The 22,194-nt window shown below is 39.4% G+C and overlaps 1 protein-coding gene across 1 annotated transcript in view; it reads left to right on the forward strand.

Moving 5' to 3' along the window:
• The window catches only part of LOC104835196 (multiple epidermal growth factor-like domains protein 6), a 188,519-nt gene that overhangs the window by 86,490 nt on the left and 79,835 nt on the right, over nt 1-22,194 (forward strand). The window contains 1 exon segment of the mRNA XM_010573084.1: nt 14,774-14,896. Coding sequence (XP_010571386.1) covers nt 14,774-14,896 — 123 coding nt within the window.

The following is a 22,194-nucleotide window of genomic DNA, read 5'->3' on the forward strand; positions in this document are numbered from 1 at the left end:
TACCACAGGTTTACCCTTCTGTAACTATAAACTGAACTTTATCACTAATTTTTCAGCATTAAAAAGAAAAAGTAGGCTAAACTTCAGCTATACATGAAGTATTTAAAATAATTTCCCAAAGCCCTTCATAAATGTGACATTGATTCATTGATATACAGACCATTAGCAGTTAGTCTCCTCTGTTCATCTATCATTTCAATTATCTCTAGACTTCCCCAGGGTCTTTGACAAATGGGAGACAATTTGCATTTTGTACATTAATGACCTTGGTTGAATTTGTAATTTTATTCCCCCCATCTTATAATTATACTTTAGCATTTGAGGGGAAAACCCCACAAAACTATAGTCTGCCAGTTTTTAATTTAATCAGAAGTGTACGGCTGCTGAGGTGGGGGAAGAGAAAGAAATAAGGAAAAAAAAATGTTTAAAAGTATTTTGCACTTTGTGAAGAACTTTTACCTGAGGGTGGAGAAGAGGCCTCTTTTATACGGGAATGTCACCTCTCTGGGTTGCAGGCTTAGGGGACCAGTTAAGAACACAGCTTAAATTTTTGCCTCACAAGAATTGTTGATCTTCTCCCAAACCAGCTGATTTCTTCTTAGAAAAGCTGTCGCTCAGTCCCTCTGACAATGCACAAGAGGAATTTCAGAAAACAAACCCTTAAAAAAGAAAAAGAGGAGGAAAAAAGTAGAGGAAAAAGAGCCATGTCCAAGCATCTAATTTGGGGGCACAGCATACCTCATTGCTTTATACCGTCAGTCGTCTGCCCCACAGTAGGCCAAACTCAACTGTAAAAAAAAAAATTAGGAACGCTCATCATGGAGATAAATATTTCCTTGAGCTCTGTTCTTTTTCCCAGTGCAATCACTGCCATCCAGCCCTTAGCTTGGGAACGCTGACAGTCCACAAGGACCCTTGGCCACCGTCCCACCGCGTTGTCTCCTTTGGGCAGCATCTGCTCCTCTGGTTTGCCCTTCTGAGTGCGGTTCCTACATACAGATTTGAGCTTTGTTTTTTTCAAGTGTGAAATTATTTTCAGCAGTGCCGAAGCATTCCTTAAAGGTATTTCATATCCGCTGATAAGCATGTTTATTAACATTTATTTTTGTGGGTTTTCCTACAGGGTCTTTGCATGTCGGAGGAGCCAGGGCCACCTGTGAATGTTAATGTTTTCATGTTAGATCTGGCACAGGTATCTTTTAAGTATTGCTTTTCACCCAGAAGTGTTGCAAAGCTCTCCTGGAGTAGTACACAGACAGAATTATTCAGGTTTCTGAGATACCACTGATCCAGCCACAGGGAGGTTACACAGCATGGAGGACAGAAGTTACAGAAAATGAGCCTAATTCACTTTGAGATCCTTTCTGCGGGGCTGCCTTTCCTGCTGTCTCTTCTCTCTGGGCTGCGGCCATCCTCTTGTCCCCCTGTTTCTGCTGATTCATTGTCCACGCTGGTGCAAAGACCGAGAGTGTCACCAGGACCCGGGTGACTGCACTGTGACGGGTACATCTGACCTGATCCTGCACGGAGCCAACACGGACCTGGTGGAGATGTACACTGGGGCTGGGTCTCTCTAGACTTCAGGAGTTTGTCATCACAGGATAGCTCGCTAAAACCCCTGTAATATCCAGTGGGAGGGTGAACTGTGGGCTATACTAGCACCATGGTTGGCTACTAGGTAAAAAGGCCAGTTGCTAAAACAATTTCCCTTAATAATTTTGGGTTGCCTAAAACCTCCAAATAATCCTTCTTAGCTTTATGTTAAATAGAAGATTGCCTATTAAGTTAAAATATGAATTTCCTCCTCTCCTGTCTTTGAAGCTGTGGTCTTTTGCTGTAGTGGTGTAGTAACCAGATTTTAGCGTTACTTGTGTTGGTCACTGTTCACACCTTTTTCGCATTTACAAAAACCAAATGTGCAGAAATATCCATGTTACCAGTTCTTTTCACTGTTAATGCTCATAATGTGGGTACCCTGGAGAAGAGATGTAAGTATTTAGTAAAATTAAGACTTTTAAGCTTCTAGGTGGGCCAAAGAGGCAGTACAGCGTACACAGAACAAATAAAATTCACAGCTTAAGTATCCTGTAATTGAAGATGGCCTTGCTGTGTCAGTTCCTTCACCAGACAGCTTCATGGCCAAATTCCAGGATTTGGGGGCTGTGTGGTGTTTTGTAGGTAACGCAGGGACACATATGCGGTGAATGCATCCCACGTGAAGAAGATGGTCGCTTGCCTTCTCTAGGAATGTTCTCCAGTTGTTAAAAATTCACTGTTGCCATCAGTAACGGCAGTGTGGTATCTGAGATACCAGAGTCTGCCTTTTCCTTTGAACATGAAATCACTGCAGTCTCTCAGACAACATTAGGTGGTAACTGTTGGCAACAGCTACGATGTTAGGAGCGACGTATGTTTCTGGCTAGATTTTCAGAACCATCCATAACATTATACTACGTGTACTTTGCTCATATATCACACTTTCCTTTTGTGCGTCAGAATGAATTTGGCTGTCTCTTCCATGCAAAAAAGTGATTAGCCTGGGTTGAATGTGAGGAATTTATTTTTTGATTGGAACCAAAGGGTGAAATTCCAAATGTGGAAACCTGAGCTGTGAACTGGCATCGACCTACGGCCCCAGCACCGCTGCTCTCTCGCATAAATGCTCACGCTTAGGAGGGACTTACGCATATAGCAAGAAAGGTCTTGGCTTTAAATAGTGCTCAATCTAGTCTGGGGTATGTTCAGACCAGGCTATCCAGCCTTGGATTCTTCTGAAGTACATTGTTCAACTGTTTTTCCACATGCTGAAGAGCCAGCAGCGTTTGATTTGAAGAGGTTTGGTTAAAATAGATGCTCTGAGTGGTCTGTAAGAGTGAGCTAAAGATCAAGGTAAACATATTTATTGATCTATTTCTTCACTCTTCTGAAAACAGGACTCGGACTCCAAACAATACACATGTCTGTGGAATATACTTGTCTTTGCCTAAGTTACACGTGCTGCACACAAGTGCCTGGTGGATATGTATTCAGTTCCACACAGCCTCCGTGGCCATGTTTGGTTTTTTCTGCCCCTAATAGCATTTGCCCTTTGATGTCTGTTTTTAATTTGTTGAACATCTACAATAGATCTTAAGAACTTTGAATTTATTTCTAATACATGTTCTGTTTAAGAGTATTAAATTTAATGCTTTGACCTTAACTGCTGCTGAAAAAATATGGTTGGTTATCCTAAACCCAACAATTTTGTAGGAGTGTGTTGTTATTTAAGATTTTACAATGGTATACCCTTTGTTAATAGTGAGGAACATAAAAAATATGTCTGCTGTTTGCAGGGAGAGAGGTAGAGGAACGCATGTTTTAAAGCGTAAAATGATTGTGTTTGAAAAGACCAACTGATGTAGTAACTTTGAAGTTTTAAATTATTTACACCATCTCACTGATGCCTTGCTGAAAACACAAATGCAAATTTCTTTTTGGTTATATCCCCTGACAAAATTGGGTATGGCTCTCCATCAAAACCAGATGCCTGACATCCAGATAGATTTAAAAGGCAAATTTAGTTTGTATCGGGAACCAGAAGGTAAAGTTTGGGTTACATAAAACTGGCTCATTCTGGCTCTGGTATGAATCAGTTTTAGCAATGCAGGATTAACAGTTTCAGCCCTCTAATTTCTGCCTGTGATCACCTTTGACATTTGACAGTTTAAAAACCTTGAGATCACATATTTTTATAACCAGAACTCCTAGGCTGTAAAACTAAGTCTGCTACCTCTGCTAACGACAGCCGCTACACGTGGTGAACACATGTGCTTGCAGAAGCAGTGAAGGTCCCAGGTTCAAATGCCGGTGTCAGGCTGAGGTAACGTTCTGCCAAATTGTTCTTTCTGCAGAGCGTCTGACTTACACCATCACGCTGAGCCTGATTTATTTGTTTTAAAGGAGACCTCTGTGCTGTTCTGCTAGGAAAGGCCCTGAGAAATCACAGCTGTTCTCTGCTAGTCATTGTTAATTTAACTGGAAAAAGAAAATCTTATTTCTTCCGTCCTTTGCTTCAAGCTTGTCACTGGTAGAAAACTGTATGCAACTTAATGGCTTGTACATCTCTTTTTTTTCTTAGCTTGATATAACTCCATATCCAAGTTTAAGTGTCCTGCTTGAATTCCTTAGTGGGAATTCCCTTCCAGTTAAAGGATGCTTACCTCACTGCTATTTCTGGTGAGAAGGATCCAGACCTCTCTGAAATATTTAGCTCCAGTTTAGCACTAAATGAAATAGGTGCCTTTCAGAAGCACCCAGTGCCTCCCTTTCATTGAGGTGGCACCGAACAAAGCTGCTCTTTGTGTGCGTAGGCTATTGCATGCTGCGCTCCTTAGCAAACCTGCCCCGCAGTCACAACAAGCAATAGTTAACAAGCACCCATTGGTGTCAGATAAGTTAGAAGAATTCAGAAGACAAATTAGGCAATGAAGTCTCTGGGAATAATGACTTCCCTTGGGTTTCTTTACAAATTAAACTGATGAAGATTTAATCTTTTTTTTTTTTTCTTACATGGGTTCCTTTGCCCTTGACACAGAAGATCAGTTACTAGAAGACACAGTGACTGAGTGCAGTTAAGTGGTAATGGCATATGTCTGTGTAAACCAAATAATGAGTTCTCATTTATGTCTCTTGTAAACGAGTGACCTGATTGTATGGTTGTATTTCAGCCATGCAGGGAATGATTACAGAAAAGTTGTTTTCTGTAGTAGAAAGCAAGATGACTTTACAACTATAGGTAGCGTAGGATTTTTGTCAGTGCAGTGAGTAATTCTGCCCACGTAACTGTTAGGAAGATCTTCTAGAAATGGAAAACAAAAGATGGGAGAGAATATTCAGGAGGACATAGGAAGGAAGAAAGAAATATTTAACCCATTTAAGTCAGTAGCAGAGGCGTGCCATTCATTGCTGTTTGATCTAATCCCAGGCTATATCTGATGATGAGTAGAGTCTGTTCTACCTGTGATTGACATTGACTGGCAAGGACAACTATTAAGAAAAACAAGAAAAGAAAATAGGAGCTTCCATTTAAATCTCAATAATGAATTCCAATTCTAAACCAGAAGCTGGGCACACATCATCCTTTCTCTGCTGAGAAATCTTTCACATTCATTTCAGTTCGTAATGGTTTTGGAAAAAAAAAAAAAAGAAAAAAAGGTTTTCATTATTCATATGAAAAATGAACTAATTTGCTCACATGCTTAGTCCTGGTGTTAATTATATTATGAAAAAGAATAGTTTGTAAGAAACTGACTTGTTACAACAGGAGTGCCCTGAAATTTAAGCTGCTTAATTTGTTAGCTTGCTCAGACCACGCTATTGTAATCATCAGCCTGTTTGTATATTAAGCAGCAACTTCTGGACTCGTGGCTTTGGTCCTGGACCGGGGGCTGTAGGCAGGCGGTGTGGTTTGACATGGTCTCTGCTGGGGGGTTCCTCCCACGGCAGCACCGATCGCTTTGCACCTACAGTTCCGGCCACGCCGCTGGCATGACATCAGGTAGTATTTTGTACCAAGTGCCCGTCCCAACGTCAGTTGAAGTACCAACATTTATCGTGGAGTGCTTCGAGTGTCCCTTTTCCACAGCGTTGCAGTGGAAGCGAGGACAGTCCTGGATTTGAGACATTTATTTTACAGGCTTAGGAAAAAGGAGCCATACACTTGCTTAGATTGATCAGTTCTTTTTCTGAGTACAAAGACAGAGAAAGAGACAAAGCTAGAATAAACGCTTACTTTATTCTACACTTGTAATAGTACTTTTCTTTGTCATCTTTTCTGCAACTAGAAGCTAAAACCGTGATTTGAGTTTGCTTTACATGAATGTTTGGAAGCTAATTTCCAAATAAGCCGTTCTCGCAGCGCCCAGTTCCCACTTCCTGCATCCTGCTGGCTGGAGCTCGCCCTGCTCAGACTCCTGCTGTCGCAAACTCAAATTGCTGCTATACATAGATTTTCAAGTAATAGTATAGCAGAGCTTTTAAACATCCCACGTTGCACATGGGTACCAAAGTATGCCACTGCTGAATTGGTAGAATCTGACCCATCATTACAGGTTTTACCTGGAGCAAGCATATTTATTTCTGTTTGAAATTGTTCGTTCACCTTTTATCCTGGTGAGTCTGAAAGGCATCAACAACGTACATCTCTCTCTTTATCTCTGCCTTTGTTATTTATGTGTTGGACTATTGCAGTGCTCTTCATAGGACGTGACATCTTAAATCTCTGAAAAATACAGGTTGAGCAGAATGCACGAGCTGCCTCCTTTGTTTCCTTGCTGTTCTTTTTTGATGCCAGCGCTGTAAGTCTCTGAGCTTGTGTTTGGTCCTGAAGACGTTGCCACTTGCTAACCCATGGGTACCTCCATGTAACCATACTGGCTGTCACTCCCCAGCTATCTTGGCCTGAGAACCTCCATAATTTTGCATAGCCTTGATTTTTTTTTTAAATATGGAAGCAATTAGTTCTTACAGAGATTTATAAAACTTAATCTTAAGGACTGTAAATGCTAAGCTTTTAGAAATGACTGAGCATACCTGTTTTTTTCTCTTATTCTTTGTCAATTCAAATCTGATGACCTGGTTTATAGGAGATCATAGGAAGCTGGAGGAAAGGCAGAAGTTCTGCATGTAACTTTTCTTGAGATACAGGAGCAAGAGACGAAAGTTGGACACCTTGTTGGGAATAATAGAAAATACTGGGAAAGAGCCAGCCTTAGTTTGTGACCAAGTGGCTGATATCTTCTACTGATTTTCTTACCCAGGAAAGCAGAAGGCAGCAAGATGCAAGCCTGTCTCGGGTTCAAGGTGCACTTTGTGAACTCCCTTTTAGACACCAGGACTTGGCTCGGCTGGAGTCAACTGCTTGGCTTGAGCTTGCAATTCATGCTTGGGATTTAGCACTTAAAGCATAAAAGAAATCCAGTTGCTATGAGTCCTGAAGTCTTGCTAATAATCGCTGCTTTGGAAATGATCTTTAAAGAATGTTTACCTGCCTGCAAAATATGTAAGGGCTTGTATTGTGAAATCAAATTTTTGAAGTTCAAAGTCTTTTCTTGTTTGTGTATGCATAACTAGCACTTGTTGGTACTGGAAGCTAGATATACGGCAAAGAGAATGCATTTGTAGGGCAAAAGCACTTTTAGACAAAAGCAAGGGCTTTTAAAGATGTCACTGAAGAGTCCTGAATTCTTTCTTAAAAGGCTCCATTTTGTGGCATAAAAAATCAAAGCAGAAAGAAATCTATCTCAGCAGAGCTCTGATGTAAGGAAAGTTGCAGTACAGCAAACGATGCTTTCTTTTATGTTTTGCTCATAACCATCATAGCAGGCAAAGGCAAACACTTGTCTAATTTGATAAAATATCTTTAATTGCAGCAACGGTACTTGAGGTTTGCGCTGGATGCATAAGCTCTGTTTGTAATCATAGTTCCAGCCGTACTCCACAATCATCTCCAATCATTGCCAATTAGCATCCGTTAGTCTGTTGTTGCTTAATTCAGACGTTCTGGGATGTTTAGTTGCATTATTCATACCTTGTCTGGGAAAATGTATTTTAAAAATGAGTACTATTACAGGATTTCATTGTACTGCAATAGATTTTTTTCTTTTTTCTTTTTTTTCCTGCCTCTCATTTTAGTGATTCTAGTTGGTGCAGGATGGAAAACTTTGTGCATGATTTAGGTCCTGCATTTCCCTTTTAGGAAATAGTTGTTCCTGCTTGACAGAGAATTTTAAACAGGAGTAAAAAAAAAAAAATTAAAGCTGGTATTTTTTCACATAACATTTTGGTTTTGGAAGTAATTGTTCCAAAATGTCATTGATGCTCAGGACAATAGGAATGAAAAGGCGGGGGGGGGGGGGGAGAGCAGTCATGTATATGGTTACGGAGGACTGCCATAACCAGTGGTAGAGATGTTAAAAGGACCTTTAAATGCCAATTTTCAGAACTGAGTCTAGTCTTTAGTTAGCAGAGAGCAGGAGGAGAAGAGCTTGCGGTGCAATAGGCCATCTCTACCTGCAGCAGGGCACTGAGCATTCTCTGCTGTTGCACAAGATAAACTACAGGGCTCGTCCAACATGGTAGTGCTTGCCAGAACCTTGGGTTTCAAGAGCTACTTGTTTCACTTATTTAAACTTTGAGCCTGTTTTTTCCTCTACAGAATTTTATTCTGACTTCAAAGGAGTTATTCTTAATGCAAACGAGTGCAAATGATTGATGAATCTGTTTGGTTTTTTTCTTAAGATGATGATTTTAATAAGGAAAAAATAATACTAGCAAAGTATGTTTAACAAGGGGCTTTGTTTGATTTTGGTTTTTGCATCTAAGTTTTATGAAATGGAATTTTTTAGTGCCCCAGGAACAAAAGAGAGCAAACCATGGCAGAGACCCACATCCCCAGAAACACGGGCTGTGCATGCATTTGTTAGGTGACTGATGTTCTCTGTGTACGTGAATGTGACATGGGGATAAAGAGGAATGAGTGCAGCAGTAATTTCTTTAAAAAAAAAACAAAACAAAACAAAAAAAGAAAAACAATTAAAAAGAGGAGGTGATAACTTGTGAAAACACAAGCACTACAGCTGCCAATGGAGACAGTTGCAATGATGGGTGTTTTCTGGGAGTTCACACACAAAGAGCCTGTGCCAAACTCTCAGATAAGTTTGCTCCACTAATCAGACGCTTGTTAATAACAGCTCAGATTTACGATACTTCATAACAGCACAAGAAGAAATATTCATCCTGTTATTGACTTTGTGGAGGAAGAAAACCTAATAAAGCATTAAGAGTGCTTAATCAATACACATGTAGGACTGCGCTTGACTATCAGAATGAGCAGCTTTGTTTTCTATTCAGGCAGATAATTTATGGTTAGTGCTGGAAGTGATGGATGTAATTTATGTTTTAGAGACAATTACTGTTCAAAGACAACTATTACAAAGCTCTTGCACAAAACGAAGAAAAAGACAAATGCAGTCTCTGGGGTGTGAGTGTTGTGCTCGACAGCCTGTCCAGTGTATTTGCTCATTACATTATATTTACATATAACATTGCTATGATGTATGTGCGTATGCATTCGGGTGAACTACGTTGTGTCATAGCAGTGAGTGGCCTTTAAAGTTCAAATCAACTTTCTCAGGTTTCAGGATTTTTTAGACATATGGTTTTGGTTGCAGACCATCTGGGCCATAATTTTAAAAAACAGTGTCTAAAACCATAAGTAAAGGAGCTACCTATTTGCTGGATCTTTACCTCTTTTTAAAAATTGAATCAAATTATTTAGATCTACAAATGAGAAGTTGTCAGGTGTCCGTTATGATTTGTAGACACGTGCCTATAACACCTCCTTAAAAAGCAAATTTTAATACAGTTGCATATATACTCCTTTGTCCGTGTACCAGTTACTCAGATATATTAAGGTACACGTATAGGTGCATTTAAGTTGCACATTATAAACTATATTTAGGCTTTGATTCTAACCATTATGAGGGTTTTTTACCTGAAAGTATTTGAGTTGTGTTTTCTGAGTTAGGAATTTACATCTCTAAGTTGCTATTAAAGTCAATATAAGCTGCCAGCGCCTGTTAGAGTAATTAAACCTCTTTCTTAGATGAAGATATTTAACATTTAGATTCCAGAAATCAGACCATCTTCATCATAGTCTTCAGGAGAAAATTCCAACTGGGAAGAAGTATTATTAGTGAAATGCTGTCTTCCTCCTAAATAAATATGTTCTCGTTACTTTGACCCCTAATTGAAGCTCGGTGTGTTAGCCTAACAATTTTAAACTAATCAAAATAACCTCCCCTCTCCATGATGGTGGGCTTTGTTCGTGTGGTATTGCAATAACAATGTGAATGATTTTACAGATTTTATTCCACTTCAGTGATTTATTACCAGTCCAGCGAGCTCTGACATGCACTGAAGTCAGCGGCTTATGGGTCAGAGCACAGGTTAGCCCCAAAGGCTGGTCACTGAAATGGCAACTTTGCATGTGGCTGCATTAAATAAATAAAGTTGTTGCCCATATACAGCTGATAAATATAGAAACCTTGGAAAATAGGTTTTAAATACTGGGCTGCAGTTATGACATTCTCTTTGTTATCTTAAAAATGAATCTTTATATTAATGCATATTGCATGAACTTGTACAGGTAAAATATACTTAAAAATACTTTAACCTGTCCACAATGGGTTAGCTGGTATGTCCGATAGATCTAAACGTACAAATTGTTGCCAAAATTAAATGGTCATTCACTCCGTTGTTTTCCTGCTGCAAGACAACGGCCTTTCCTTGCAGGGTTGTTCCTCTTGGTGCAGATGCTTTCTGCTTCAGCAAGTCTGTCCAGTCGTGCAGTGAGGGCAGGCTTAATCCCTTGCTGGGTTTTAAAGATGCTGAATTAAGGTCCATATGGGGGACCTGCACAGCTGCAGCCCTCACCAATAGCTCAACATAGAGGTGTGCAGAGGAGACTTCTGCCCCGATGTATTTCTGCTTTTCAGACTAAATTTTTTTTTCCTTCATCTGCTTGCTACATTTGAGAGCTAGTAATAGTGCTTCTGTTTGGTAATTCCAATTTTAAATCTATGAAAACCACTTTGTCCAGTGTCTGCTTTTACCTAAAGTTTTCATTTATTTGTAGGAAATCTGAAATCACCTAGACTTGCATAAAAACTTGGTGGAGAGTTGTTTTCCCTGGAGCCAAAGATGTCTCTGAATTGTTCTGCTGTGTGATATTTTCAGACAGGGAGTGAGTAGCATTAAACAAGAATAGAGAAGTAAAGGGATTGGAATCAATCCTCCTCCATTTAGCGTATAGCTCCTAGGCATATTTAATTGGGCAAAGATGGTCCGTTTCATGAACAAAAGGCATGCTCCCCTACATATCAAATATTTGACGAGATTTTTAGACAAAAGAATACCTTTTTATGTAGTGCCGTTCCATTATAACACGTGCGGGGAGCGAGGGACATAGGCACATGTCTACAATACACGTTTTGGAACACTAGTGGATTTAAAATATGCTGTGGATCTTTTTTCCACATGTATCGTAGTCAGATCATATATAAAGTTGATATCAAGTTAATCTAGATGAAGGGTGGTTTCAATTTTTTTTCCTTAAGACTTCATATGGCAGGATTGAAAGCTCACATAGAGTATGTCCCATGGATAATGTTTTTGTGGTGCAACATTGGCTCTATAAATAAATGTGAAGCATTGCAGTAGCAAACATCACATTTATTTTTTTGAAGCGCCTACAGCATGTCATTACAGATGGATTGATAGTCTTGATAACATTGAACTTTTGTCAGACCTAACCTGGCAGACTTGTTACATATCAGAAATTTTCTGTCATTTTTCTTGCTATTCAAAAGGCAAATATATTTGCAACCTTGAGTGACATTGAATATGGAAAGCAGACAGAAATTTATCATTTGACAGAATTGTTTTTGTTGGTATTTTTTTAATTTCTTTTTTTACAGTGGCAAAGCTGTAATCAGATTTTAAAATTCTGACTACTCTGTGTTTTAGGAATATAGAACATCTGATTGCAGCTTATAAGAGCTATATGAACCATCTTTTTACAAATGTTAAACGCATTCTTTATTAATTCACATTCAGATCATTTATTTTTGTGCTTCTTGGACTAAGGCAACATCTGACCTTTATTGGATTCGTACAAAACAACTTGGCAGGGTACAGGCAATGGAGAAGGTCTTGTACACGAGACAGTACAGCAAAGGATGCGGATGCTTAGAGAGCAAATGTTCATAACGCTAAGGTTAAAACTAGTATGATTTATACCTAGTGAGTGTATTCCTTCAAATGGGAGTGCTTTGTAGTAGGGATAAAGCTGTATCCAAAAGCTTATTCTGGTGTCTTAAAATAAACTATAATTTAATTTCTGAATTATGATGATTAGCTTTAAATGAGGTATTTGTTTTAAAGAGACATGTGGATGAAATGTCAGGTTTTCTGCATATGATAGAAAAAGCAGTGGTTTTCTGGTGTAAGAAGCAGCAAAGAAATGGATAAAAACATTTCATTGAAGGATGAAAGCAAGTTTTAAGGAAGAGACAAGGAAATCCTGGACAGAGCATTAGGAAGACAGAGGGCTGGAAGAAGAAGATGAGGTTATCAGTCATATAGCACCAATGCTTTTTTGGGGGCAAAACTCATAGGTGGACTACAGCATTTTATGCTGAACAAGAAAGAAAAAGATTTCTGATTGCTCATAGAAACACACTGCAACCAAAAGGAAAAACTTTCTATACATTAGTATACAATAGCACTATACGCTTCTGAATGTATTATACCCTAGTGAAATCAAGAGGATAATGATTAGCTCCTCAGCTAGAAAGGCTTTCTTCCAATATTTTGGTTCAAAATATAGACACTGGTGTTAATAAATTGGGCTGTGTATTGTAGACCGCATCACTTAGTCAATATTTTATGCTAGGAGGTCACGTAGCATTGTAGGTGCTAAACACAGTGTAGAAGAATAAAGTAGTTCTTCCCATTATTTTGTTTAAAAAAGTAAAAAAGAGCAAGAGATTTTATTAGTTTTCAATACTGTTAGTATAAATAGAAGTCGAAGCTGTGGAGCAGGGTTATTATGTGGCTCATTACTGTTTATTACCACAAGGCACATCAAGATGTCTGCTAGTTAGAGGGAGTAAATCATTTGAAACATGCCTGTTTTGTCGATCTTCTGCACGATACTCAGCGCTAGCGTGCCTTCTTCCAGTGCTTTGAGGAATATGTCTAAAATCTGTCGCTTGTCATATGTTCTCTCTGTCTCTTGCTGAAGAGAAGTGAACAGACGAATGTCTTATTTTGGTATGATTTGTTTTTGCATTTTTGGGCGGAGGGGAGTGTTTTTCTCCTGAAAAGTTTCTGTCTAAATTGTGTTCCCATGAAATTGAGGAGAGCCTTGCTGACTTCACATGATTTAGGATTTGGTTTGTTGTGTAGCTCTGAGATAACTGAATGTTGTTTTGGTTTTGGTTTTTTTTTATATATACCTTGCCAGGGTTTTTCAGTATTACGAAGGACAAAGAAAGTTTTGTTGTGTCGGTCATTACGCTTGAATTTAGAGCCATAGAGAAGGGAGATGGGTTTAGTGAGTTTGTGCCTCTTCAGCTGCCTTTTAGTAAGTATTGGTGGTTCATGATACACTTTTCTTTTAGTTTTTTAGTAGTCTGAAACCTCCCCCAAAAATTTCTTCTAACTTCTGTTTTTTAGCCAGGATCAGAAATGAGCTGGTAAAGTTAAGCTCAAGCTCATCGAAGAACTAACAAACCTTGGTAAATCTTAGACTTTAACAGCTAAGGATTGCAATTGAAAGGCTCTCATCTCTCTTGCCTGAATGTGAAGTTCTTTCTTTTTTTGATTTATTTTTACAGCACCTTGTATTTCTTTTGACCAGAGTCTAACTAGAAGTTTTTTAAAAGACCGCATTTCCCCACTGGAGATGCAGAGTGCTGCTAATATGAAGTAACTGCCTGCGATTTTTACAGTCATGGTGATGCTTATCTTCTGTTGCTTAATCTTCCTCCTCCTCCTGCCTTTGTCTCTGTCTAGCCTGAATGTAATATATGATCTCTACCAGTGCCAAAGGCCTTGTGGATGTGAGATCTGTCACCTGCGTCCTCATGCCAGGCTTTGAGAAGGTGCTGTGTCCCCTTAGCCCTGGCTTTCCCCTTACCAACATGCCAAGGAGGTCTGCTCTGCCACCAAGCCAGTTCAAGACGTTTGTCAAAAAATGGAAAAAAAGAAACCCACAGCCCATTATTCTTATGTAGGTTTGCTGTCCCTGCTTATCCCTGCACTGATGAATTATGTGTGTGTGTGACATTAACACTTCAGAGAGAGCAAAGCAAGCAAGAAAGCATCGCACAAGTATGTGTTCCAGAATACATGAAATCAGTGCAGCAAATACCTGCTGGTTTGTTACATTTACTATCCTATTTGATAAATTTTCTAGTCTGGAAATACTTCCATACCATCTGTTGTCTCTGATCCTGTTCAACAGAGCAGTATTACTGGCTTGATGATTTCTATTACATTTCTTCAGAAATTCTTATGTAGGGTATATAATACGTGGGTTAAAAAGCAAATGTCTTCCCTATTGATTTTTCTCTGCCATGGATAGCCTATTTACTTATTTATTTATTTATGTGGTTGTTTAATGTTCTTCATTTATAATGTGTAAAGTTCTATTTTTGCACGCAGGCAAGCACTAACTTGATCGGGTGAATAAGTAAGGTGTGTAGATACTAGTGCACACATGTCTGAAGAAAAGAAGGACCTTAATTGACTTAAAAAACTACCATCTTTCAGAGGTTTCTCATCTCTGCCATGACCGCTAGAAGCAACCTAATACACGAGTGAGCCTGGTGGAAATGGCAGTATAAAGATTGTTCCTGATCTTGTTGCACACAAGTGGGAAGTTGGCGAGTTGGGTAGAGCCTGCAACTGGAGCTGGGTGGACTCTGCAGCTTACCTTGCACAGAAGTGGGGGGGGAAATCCCACCGGTGCTGCTCTTGGTTGAGTTGGGGGGCACAGCACTGTAGCTGGGAGTCACTGCTCCTGTGGTTGCCTTCAGGGTCCTTAGCTGTACTTCTCCATAACTTTCTCATTTTGTCTCATCAGGATCATACGCGATTGTCCTCAAATAACCAGGTAACGTGGCCAGTACCCATTCTTTACTAACTGCTGTATGCTTTCTTCTGACAGACGTGAATGAGTGCACCACTGAGAACGGTGGCTGTCATGACCAGTGCTGTAATACCATCGGCAGCTACCACTGCAAATGTCCAGCTGGCCAAAAACTGGAGGAAGATGGAAAATCATGTGGAGGTAATGTGTTGTACTGTGTCTCGCTGCTATTAAGAAATCAGTGAAGACATTGGAAAGGAAAAGGAGATGTTAACTTTTATCTGGAGCCAACTGAAGAGCATATACTCAGAGTTGTCAAGAGTGCAGATCTTCTCATATCTGGATTATGAAGATGTAACTGCAAGAACACTTCAAAGGGTTGGGGTTTTGTTTTCTTTTTTTGAAAAAAACTTTATCACTTAACCTGGATTGGATGTGCCATGTTCTGATTATGGAATTTCCACTATCAAGTTAAAAACTTGAAGAAAATGTATATGTTTGATAGCATTTCATCTGTCTCTAAACCAAAATCATCCTTATCAGAAAATACACATACATTTTTGCATTTCAATCACAATTCCACAGCTACAGATTAACTGAATGAAAAAGGATTTAAAACCACATGCTACGTAAACCCATTTGTCTTCTTCCTAAGGGAAATATAAGTCTAGTCAGTGCATTATGGGGTAAAATTTGTTCTTATGCAAAAGCTTGACTTTCTGTAGAAGCAAAACATCATATAAGCTTCTATTAGAAGGCATAATGAATTATGGTTAGACTTAAAGATGCACTGGTAAACATAGAGTGGGTGTAAGCAAGCCCATCTGATCTGTTGACCTATAGTCACCACATTTTTTGCAGCATCACACGCTGCAAAAGGTAGAGGAGATCAGGTGTAAAGTAGCCAAGGTGTACTGTATTGCAGACCCGAGCAGTTCCTTCTTGAACTCTCCTCTAGCACAGGTAATGAATGTTTGCTGCTGTATGATCTTGTATGCACTGGCTGTGTGCCTGGACTGCACCCTCGATTGCATTTCATTGCTGCAGAAAGTATATCGTTGACTTTTTTTGATTGTCTCAAGATGAAAGGCACTAGGTAGGTTTTAATGAACTGTATTATCATCTTTTCACAAGAAACCATTTTCCCTGGCTTTTCCTGCTGCGTAGCATCTCACAAATTCCCTTCTTCCAGGATTTCATTTTACCATTGTCCTTCAACTCCTTTCTTATGGTTTGTACCAAGCAATGTATTTCTTGGCTGTGGTCATATGCTTCATCCTAACTTTATAATTTATTTGGCTGCACTCCTTTTTTCACTAGAAGATGGTAGAATTACTTTCCACACCACCCTATCATTTGATATCCAACTTGACAGTGTAAATAATCTGTAGATGGTTATTTTATTTTGATTGAAGTTCTTCATTATGGTCATCCATGCTTTCATTTTGGCCTTTTGAGAGCTCAAGCCAGAAATACTATGCATGATTCACAGATTCCTGCTACTTCACGTCAGCCTTCTCTTACCTCTTTTGGGGACTGGCTTGTAATATTCCTATGGATGAGTGTATAGGTCTGTATGTTGATGACTACTTACAGCTTTCAGAGCTGCACAAAAGTTGTCCAAAAACTAAGTTTTTGAAAGCAGGTCCTACTCATTGTAATCCTAAATTGCTTAGTATGCAAGAGTCCCACTTCCTTTAAAATAGTTTGTGTTAATGAGTTAGTTAAATTAGTGTTTCTTCTGCACAATTCTTCTATTCTTAAAATATACTTTAAATTCTAGTGTTTTGACATTCTTTAAAAACTCAAACAGAGCTTAAGATGTTTGATTCTTGTACTATATCCTAACCAGGAATTACAGAAGAATATATTATTAGCCGTTTTGAAGCTGCTTTTTGAAATCTTGAGACAAAAATGGAAATGTTCAATAAACTGAAAATGTTCAAGTCATAGAACAAAGCGAACATAGCGGTGACACTAATTACACCTGAACTTTTTGGAGATGATAATCATGACAAGCATATGGCTGTACTGACTTGCAAGAAGGCCAGCTTCAGCCAACTTCTAGCCATCAGATGTTAAAATATAAGTAACTTAGTGGTTGATTACTACATAAGGGAAAAGTCAGCTTCCAAACAAAACTGTGTGTGCTGCTGGAAGGTGCTGGTCTTTCAGGACATGACACTGAATTGGTGTTTTATTGATGCCTCTGCATTGCTCAAAGGGGTCACGTTGCAGGTGAGAGTAAAACAACATCTCATTCAGGTTAGCCAGCATTTTTGGAGGAATAAGGCTTATAGTTGTTCTGGGTAGTTACATTTTTTCTTTTTTATAGCATCATTGTGCTTTATGTTACCCCTTAGTCTAAACTCGAGCATTAAGTAGATAGGTACTATTGTTCTGCTCCCATTATCCGTCTCATGGTTTGTTTTATTTCACTGGTGACTCAAATGGTCAATTGGTGTACAGGGTTTTTTATAAGCCAAAGTACAAATAAGGTGTATTGTTAGACATGCACTGTGGAAGAAGTACAGATTTTATTCATAAGTCATTATTAGTGCAAAGATTGATCCTCTTTTTTTTTTCAGAAACAAAATAGAGCATCCTTCTGACAAAAAGTTAAGATGTTGTCAGGAAATAACTGTTTTGTTTTGGTTTGGTTTTTTTAATGTTTTCGGCTGTTTGTAGTTGTTTAATGCTAAGGAAAGGAAAGTGGATAAAAGTTCACTAATCCAACAACATAATGAAGTGTACTGCTGATTTGATCAATAATAGCTGGGGGTTTTGTAAGCAATTTTAGGAGACCCAAATGCCTAATTCCACAGCTAGAATGAACTGAGGGTGCTCAGCATCTCTATCTTCTAGGATGTCAAAGGTACGTGCAAGACACAAGGCTCCGTGAATATGAAAAAGACGACAACATAGAATAGGCGAGATAATCTTGAAATAAGTTATTGCTATCAGCATTGACTAAACCTTCCCTTTCTCAGGTGGTTCTGCGGCTGGTTAGAGCCACATGGGGAAGGGGATCGAGCAGCACAGCCTGGGACAGCCCATGCTGTGGGGTCCGTACTCCTTCTGAGGCCTGTAAGGATCTATTCTGACTAATTGGGGACTCTTATGGCAGAATGTATCATGCAGAGTTATGTGGTATGTAAAGTCTTATTTCACATCAGTGGAGGCATACTTACATCAAGAGGCAAGTTGTAGTAAGGTGAAGGCATGTGCATCTACATAGAAATGCCAGCTAGGGAGGTGAACTGATTAGCCTTTCAAAACTAATTATCTACATGTTGTACTGCAGATTTTACTCTCCGGTATTCATGGACAGAACTTCAGTTTTCTTATCTGACAGAGAAATATTTTCTGGCAGATAGTCACATAGGCATTACAGATTTTGACAGAAGGCTCATGCTTACCTCTCGCTCTTCGTGTGTCTGATGGATATTAATGATGAGAAAGGATTTGGATTTAAATCACCGCACAAATATTACAACAACTTAATATTTGACATTTACCAGTGTATGGCTGTTGGCCTGATTCTGTGCCCCATGCATCTGCACCGGTTTCAGGGGCAGTCTGGTCAGCATCTGTGCATAGATTTGCTTAGAAAGCTGTAACTTGGTCTAAGGAAGGGAGAGGAAATCTACGTGTGTGTGTGTGTGTGTGTGTGTAATACCTCCTTATTTGTTAAGCAGAGCTACCGCTGACTTCTTATGTCAGTGAGATACGCTGTGAGTTGTATAGATATTTTCATTTAATATTTTATACTAATGCTTAACAATTCTACTCAAACATCACAAAAAGCAGAAATGGTATTTTCTGAACACAAATACCGTTTTATAACTCAGTTATTGGCACAAGTCCAGATCTGTAAGGGATGCTGAGGCTACAGCTACAAAAGCATGTTTTCACACATGAATAAGCTCCAGAAGTCAAATAAAAAAAGGTTGTGACCTTATGTTAACCTTCTTTGGTAAAATGTCATTTCTTATTTATATTATTGTGCTCTCGTCTGTCAAGACAACTGAAGGAAGTTAGAGACCAATGAAGTCCTATGATTAGCTGTCGATGAAAAGAAGCTTTTATTTTACTGATTAGAGTAATATTGCAATCACTGCAACCCCATCCCCGGGGGTTTTGGTCAAACCTCGAAGCCCTGGCAGGTTTCCTGACTTTTGCCAGAGGGACTTTCAGAGCAGCTGTGTCCAGAGCCGGTGTGTGACTTTGCAAGGCCACCGCTGTTTACCCCAGTAATGTAACAGTCACCAGTGTCACTGATTTAGCCTGATCCCAGGGTCGGATGGGAACTCTCCAAACACCTTTGCCACGGAAGAGTTAATAGCTGGGCTAAAAGGAATACAGAGGGATTTGTCGAAGAGCAAGAAAGTATTTATTAAAATGACCTCAGCATGTATTTAGTCTGTAAGGTTTGAGGTGTAACTGACTCTTGTCAAACTCTGGGTTTTTTGTCAAAGAGAACAAACATGCTAATTCTGCACTTGGACTGTTTTCCTTGCCCAACAAATCAATGCACCAGGCTTCTGCCATGTCCTGTGAAAAAAACCTGAAGGATGTAATACCGTGCACCTCTAGGGAAATGCCAAGGAGCTTTTTCATTAATTTATTTTTTAATAGAACGGGCGAAATTAGTCCACTGGAGGGATTCAGGATGCTTTTCCATTGTCTTATCTGACAAAGTTGCATTTGACTCATAACACTATGGCATGCCGTGACACAGAGTTAGTTATTTTCAGGGACACTTCGGTAGAAGGAGAATAAGGAAAATAAATTCTATTTTACAAAAAAAACCCCAAAACAACCCGGTTCTGATTACAGGTGCAACAAGTACCACTCCATGTGAACTCAAATCTTAGAGCAATGGAGTGAAGGCATTCCTAGATGAGGTGAAGCCACCCAGCCTTCTTCAGCTTTCTCTATTTCAAGACCTTGTCTTGAGATACGGAAATAAAACCAGTTGCAGGAATTGTATCACAATTATCCAACTATTTATAACTGAATTACCTTGCCCACTTAATGACCACCTAAGAGAATTAGGGGAACGGGCAACTCCATCTTGTGACCTTAACAAACCCTGGGTGAACAGTCTTGATAACGAAGATATTTTAATGTATTGGGTTTTTACAGCAATTCAAAAGGGAAGAGAAAAAGAATAGGCAAGATGAAAAGAATGGTGAGAGAAAAGAGGACAAAACCTAATTTCTGGTATTTCCAACCCTGTTGTTAGGTGCTCTTGGGTACCCTGGGACTCCAACATGGGTTCTTACATCTAAGTCAGAAAACTCCAAGTATTTCAGTTTCAAAATACAAAAAAAAGCAGTGAAGCACTCTGTCAGAGGCCGAAGAATAAACATTTTCTTCTCCATTAGTTTGGACATCCAGAATACTGGTAGATGTCTGATCATTCGAAGGGAATTCAACAAGAAGCAATACCTGGTTTTACATTTGAATATTGTTTATTTATGGTTACTCCTACTTGTCAAGTCAGTATCTTTTAGTCACAAATAAAAAGCATAATTACTGCTTTTGATTTCAGATCCCAGCTGAGAAAAATCAACAGTTCCCTTACTCCTCTTATAAAGGGAATTATATTAACTAAGATTAAGGATTAATTGTGCATTTTAAACACTATTTAGCATTATTCAGGCAGACTTCTGTGGGTTTTTGGAGTCTATTTGATTTAGGCAGGAGAACTGCATGGTGTTTGTGCATGGGTGCAGAGGAGATCTGGGCAGAAACTACTGAAGACATTCCTAGCTACATTTGCAAACTTTATTGGGAATGTAATTTTATTTCTAGTCCTGAGTAATTCTTTTGGAAATTCCTGATTCTCATTTTTAAGCATTTGTCTCTGGCTTTTGAGAAGAAATGAAGGCTGGAGGTCATTTGTCTGACCTTTCTCATGCACTCCTGGGCTGCATTCGGAGCCAGCTGGGATCAATAGCTGCAAGAAGCTGTTGCAATCTCCTAGGCAAATAGCGTCATCTTTCTGCATTTGTCTCTTTGTGGTGGCACTACAGCAAAAAATGCACTCAAAACAAGCAGTAAAAATTACAACAGATTCATAGTAAAAGTAACATTAACTGTAGGTTATTGGACTTTTTAAATGAATTACCTGAATCCTGATTAATGGCAAGCCCAAGGCAGGCAGGAACCTGAGCTGAATTTCGGCGGGCTCATTTCAGGCTCGCAGGGGCTGTCAGCACGTAGCGAATGCCACGGGTTGGTTTGGTCAGTCCCCTCTCATTTTGTGCGCCCTCCCAAGCCTAATCCACTCAATTACACGCTGGGGACACATGAACCCTTTCAATCTTATTAAAATGTATCATATACTAAACTCGGCAAAATCACAGTCATTTTGTCTGACCTGTTTCTCTTCAATCAGGGAAGGGTAGACACATTACTCGGACCAGAACAGACACTTCCAACCTGTTTTTTTGAGCACTTAAGTGGCAGTCTTAGCTGAGAAGAGCATCTGATGCTCTGATAATGGATACATTTTTGAATTTTAATTGCACTTCTTTAGGTTTTTCTAGATTCGTGCTTGACTATTGCTTAAGTCTCTCCGCTCCTCTCTTACACACTGAACAAAGATGGCTGTGAGCTAAACTACATAATTTCTCACATCTGATATCCCTCAGGGTAGATGAACTAACCGTTATGACAGCTTCCTCCAAAGTGAGTATTGCCATTGAAGAGTGAGCTCGTTTATCCCGGATGCATGTTTTTATTGATTGGAGCTGAGGACAGGCACAGTCAGTTTGCAGTCACTTTTTAAGCAGAAGTTTTATGCAGACCAGTTGGGTAGAAATGGCTGGTGTCAAGAGCAATATCCCAATCCAAGGTTCCAAAGCAACAGCTGAAGGAGTCCTACCTGCATTTGCAGCCTTGGCTCTCAGGGCAGAATGGGGCTGACTCATATTTCAAGAATTCAGTGGTTATTTCAAGATAATCTTGGTAAATCCCTTTTTTCCATGGAGGAAAAAATCTCTTTTTTTCCATGGAGGTTTTTTTTCGTGTCTAGAGTTTTCTCTTTGAATGCTTAATTCATCTGCAGCATTTTAATAACAGCCTTTTGCATAAACAAACCATACAACTGGCAGTTTAATTTTCAGGTTACGTACGGTTTACACACAGGGTTGGGTGTAGTGCAGCTTATCGGCGTGTCACGTGTTTCCTTCAGCGCATCTTCTGCTGTGTTCCAAAGCAGTGTGTTTTTTAAAAAGCACAGCGTTATTCATAAACCACAGAAAACTGGCACTCCGTTCTGCATTTCAGTTATCAGATGAATTATTGATCACTGATCTGACACGGCCTGAAAGGGAAAAATTGTTTCTAGATGTCACAGGCCTCCCAGGTAACAACAAACGAAGAGTCCCATCTCTACGGCATCTGCTGGTCTAGTCCATATGGTGCTTGAAAGCTCACCGTGCGTCACAGCTGATTATAGACTCAGCACATGGGCTGCTTCCCCAAGG

Source organism: Haliaeetus leucocephalus, unplaced genomic scaffold (genome assembly GCF_000737465.1).
Source record: "Haliaeetus leucocephalus isolate CR32 unplaced genomic scaffold, Haliaeetus_leucocephalus-4.0 Scaffold362, whole genome shotgun sequence".
NCBI lineage: Eukaryota > Metazoa > Chordata > Aves > Accipitriformes > Accipitridae > Haliaeetus > Haliaeetus leucocephalus.